The following is a 3,988-nucleotide window of genomic DNA, read 5'->3' as shown; positions in this document are numbered from 1 at the left end:
GGGGGAACTGGGAAAGGAGATATCATATGATATGTAAATAAAGAAAATATCTAATAAAAAATTTTAAAAAAGAAACATCAGGGAGACTGCAACTGCAAACCCTGATTTCCAGCTTGTAACAAGGTTTCTTCTTTACCCTGTGCATTATTCATTTACAAGGCACCATCATCTTTAACACTTGGCTGATAAATAGCTTTAAATATACTGGAAGCTGGAGAGATGGCTCAGTTGGTAATGTACAACTCATATAAGCATAAGGACCTGAGTTCTATCCTCAGGACCCACCTAAAATAGACACTGTGGTGGCTTGTGCTTGTAATTCTAGGGCTGCGAAGGCAGAAGCAGGCAGATCTTTGTAGCTCACTGGCGAACCAGAAGAGCTGAGATAATTTTATAATCACTAAATCCCAGTGGGAGACCCTGTCTCAAAAATCCAAGGTGGATGTCTACTGAGGAAAAAACACCCAAGGTTCTACTCCAGTCTTTTTGATACTTGTATCCATACCCCCATGCACATGAACACACACACACACACACACACACACACACACACACACACAGTTCCCCTCTAAATGACTCTTCTTATCTTCCTATCTCTAGAATTGGTTGCTGGGATTCCAAGAGGAGCACAGAACTTTGGATATGTGAGTATCAAGATATATTCCAGGCATGTTCAATGTACACTGAAGCATTTTCCCCCCATGTAACATTAGGTCATTTCAAATGTCCTTTACTAAATATTTCCTGCTACAGTAGTGGGCTGTATTCCTACTCAACCCAAAGGGGAACAAATGCAAGCACATTAACGGCATGGTTTCTGGGGGTCCCTTTGAAACCAAAATGTGCAAAGCCTTAATTATCAAAAATGCACACAAAATTCCTTCTATACGTGCACACTTTCTCCTTCATAAAGGCAAATGCCACTGGATTTAGAGGATACCTAAAAGATCAGCTTATCTCCAGGACCCTAACTCATTTCTCTATAAAGGTACTTTAAAAGAAGTTGTCATTCCAAAATGTCAGATTTGAGGTGGATAATATTTAATCTCATCATAATTGGTTACTATGAAGTTAGAGAAAAGACATTCACAAAGAGATGAAAGAAGAGGGCTTACAGAGTGAGGGAGAGGGCTCACTCAGTTAAGAGCTTACTGTGCACACACAAGAACATATGTTTGATTTTCAGACTTTGTGTAGAAAAAATCAGACATGGGACTCCCAGCATTAGGGAGGGAGAGACATGCTGACCTCTGGAACTTGCTCCCTAGCCTGCTTAGCTCAACTGGAAAGCCTCCAGCCAAAGACAGACCTTGTCTTCAAGAAGTAGGTAGAGGTCTCCTCAGGAATGACACTTGATGTTGACCTCTGACTTTCACATACACATGGACACATATTCAACTGCACCCACATGAGCATATCCATGTAGTCACACAAGTATTTAAGATGTGCATGATCTTGAGACTCTCCTACCACTCAAGAGGCTGATAAGTTCAGAACAATCCAGAGTATAGTCAAGCTAGGCTACATAGGAGGTTCCAGGTCAGGTTAAGATGTATGAGTCCCTGTCTGAAAAAGTAAATTAAAATAAAATACAATCTAGACAATGTACACAGTTTTCAGATTTGTATTTGGCTAACAAGAATTAAAGGAGACATTGTTTCTATGTGAATAGAATTTAAAAAGCTTGTTTTCCAATAAGCCATTTATGAGCCTTGTAATAGCATAAGCACACAGATGTGTTCATAACAAAATCATGATCAGACAAAATAACTAGCCAACATGTCAACTGTCATTCACATCTTTGCCTTTAATAATCTCCCCTTCTTTTTTTGTTTAAAAAGTTCAGTTGCCTTTTGCTAAAATAATGCATGGAGGCTATTATCCTTAAGAATTCTAAATGATTTAAATCACCATCGTTTACCATTGTGTGATTCTGTTGAATGATCCTGTCTCACTTCTGCAATTGCAGGTATCCATAATTAACTCCACAGACATGACCTTCATTCAGAATTTCACTGGTGAGCAGGTAAAAACTTTTTGGTTGTTGTCTTGATACAGTCTCAGTCAAACTCTTCTGGAACTCACTGTGTAGCCCAAGTTGGCCTTGAACTCATGGTAGTATTCCTGCCTCACCCTCCCCAGTATTGAGATTACAGATTCGAACCATTATACCCAGCTTAAGAGCCAGACATTTAAATACAAGACAACCAAAGTTCATATCATGTAGTCATTCATTTTTTGTTGTTGTTGTTGTTTTTGCTTTTGTTTTGTTTTGTTTTAATATTAGGAATGTAATTTGATCAGATGACAATTTAGCAAAATAGCAGTAGCAGATTCCACCTTAGGGTCTATGACAGCCTTAATGATAGCCCTTTGATTTTGGTTACAATGCTAGCATTTCTCTCCTGTGGTAAATACCTCAACCACATAGGAAAGCAGTTAGCTATCCCTTATCAATGGCACCACTGGGCACATCTTGCCTAGCAGGTTAGTATTGGGTTTTCTTTTTCTTTCTTTTTTTTTTTTTTTTTAACTTTTATTGCATTATGATGAGAAAAGTTACATGATTTCAATTTATCTGAATTTGTTAACATTTAAAAACATATTTTAAGTAAATAGAATTAAATCACAATCTTGTTTCCATTTTGTACCTCAACTCCTCCCAGAGACCCCCTTCAATACCTACAATATCTTCTTTTGTCATATTACATAAAATTTATAAAGTATTATAACAACAAAAATGAGTATTATAAAAATTGTTTTATATAAAACAACAATCAATTTAAATCTTATGTAGATGCTTGTCTACAGCAATACTGAAAATATATACATTTTTCTCAATATAAATTTTAAATAACTCTAAACATATTAACTGTATATTTCAAAATAATACATCACTACTACTATTTTCTTAAATGAACATATATATATATATATAAAGTCTTTTTGTTTGTTTGTTTTGTATTTAGTAGAGTTTAAAATCTTGGCTCTTACTGTAATACAAGCCCAAAATAAGAACAATTTTTAGACATTGGATTTCATTGTAATAAGGCTGTACTTCAATGACCCTCACTTCACCAAACGATTTAACCTCCATCACAGCTAAGCTAATAGTTGACAGTTTGCTGCACCAAGGAATGAATTGTAGCCTCGATTTTTGGATACAGACTTCCTGCTATGGTCAAAGCTATTTGACTTCAGTGAGTGAATTTATTCTCAGCCCACAGAGAACAGGTTGCATTCATTTAAGAAGTGGTGTGTGTATTAAGATGGTCTATCCATTAAGTCATTTACCAACTGTTTCAATGAACAATGGTTCTGCTTGGAGGGTGGCACAGACATTAGGTGAGGGTAAGAATTTGGTTCATTAGCTGTGATGATTTTGAAAAGCATTCATCTCAGAGAAAGAGTAACTTATAAAGTCGTCTTCTTCAAACTTGATACAAGAGTTAAATGTCAAGCAAAGCATTAAGTCTCACTCTTTGTTGTTCTCTTACAAGACACCTCCCAAGTTAATTGTCTATGTTTCTTTTGGATATATAAATACTTTTGAAATATATAAGCTTTTCTGAAAACCATAGTACAGAGTAAAAACATGAAATAAACAATGCTACTAATAGAGGCTGAGATAGAAGAAACAAGATTTGACGAGTCCCAGGGGAACTGCAGGGCAGCAGGGACAGGATCCTCTCAGCTTCTGAGTGACAGAGGAGGATCAGTGTCCTTCTCTGCCCCTGCCCTGCAAGTGGAGGGCCTACCTCCAGGGAACGCCTTAGCCAGAGACCTGGGAAAGAGCCGCCATTTTCTCTCTGGTGAGTTTCTGAGACCAGAGCAGCCAGCCGGGAGGCAAAGGCCCCACGAGTCACAGGGGACTTGCAGGGCGCCAGGGACAGGACAAGCTCTAGTCAGAGACACTAAGTACATCTAACACCAAAAAGCAAGAGATGGCAAAAGGCAAACGCAAGAATCCTACCAACAGAAACCAAGA

At 37.7% G+C, this 3,988-nt stretch overlaps 1 protein-coding gene across 1 annotated transcript in view; it reads left to right on the top strand.

Moving 5' to 3' along the window:
- Positions 1-3,988, top strand: part of Itga8 (integrin subunit alpha 8) — a 215,301-nt gene that overhangs the window by 52,300 nt on the left and 159,013 nt on the right. Inside the window, exons 9-10 of the mRNA XM_031369028.1 lie at positions 601-644; positions 1,970-2,026. Of these exons, the coding sequence (XP_031224888.1) occupies positions 601-644; positions 1,970-2,026 (101 nt within the window). The remainder of the gene's footprint in view (positions 1-600; positions 645-1,969; positions 2,027-3,988) is intronic.

This window comes from Mastomys coucha, unplaced genomic scaffold, assembly GCF_008632895.1.
Source record: "Mastomys coucha isolate ucsf_1 unplaced genomic scaffold, UCSF_Mcou_1 pScaffold15, whole genome shotgun sequence".
Lineage (NCBI taxonomy): Eukaryota > Metazoa > Chordata > Mammalia > Rodentia > Muridae > Mastomys > Mastomys coucha.
This window is presented reverse-complemented; position numbering and strand designations above follow the sequence as displayed.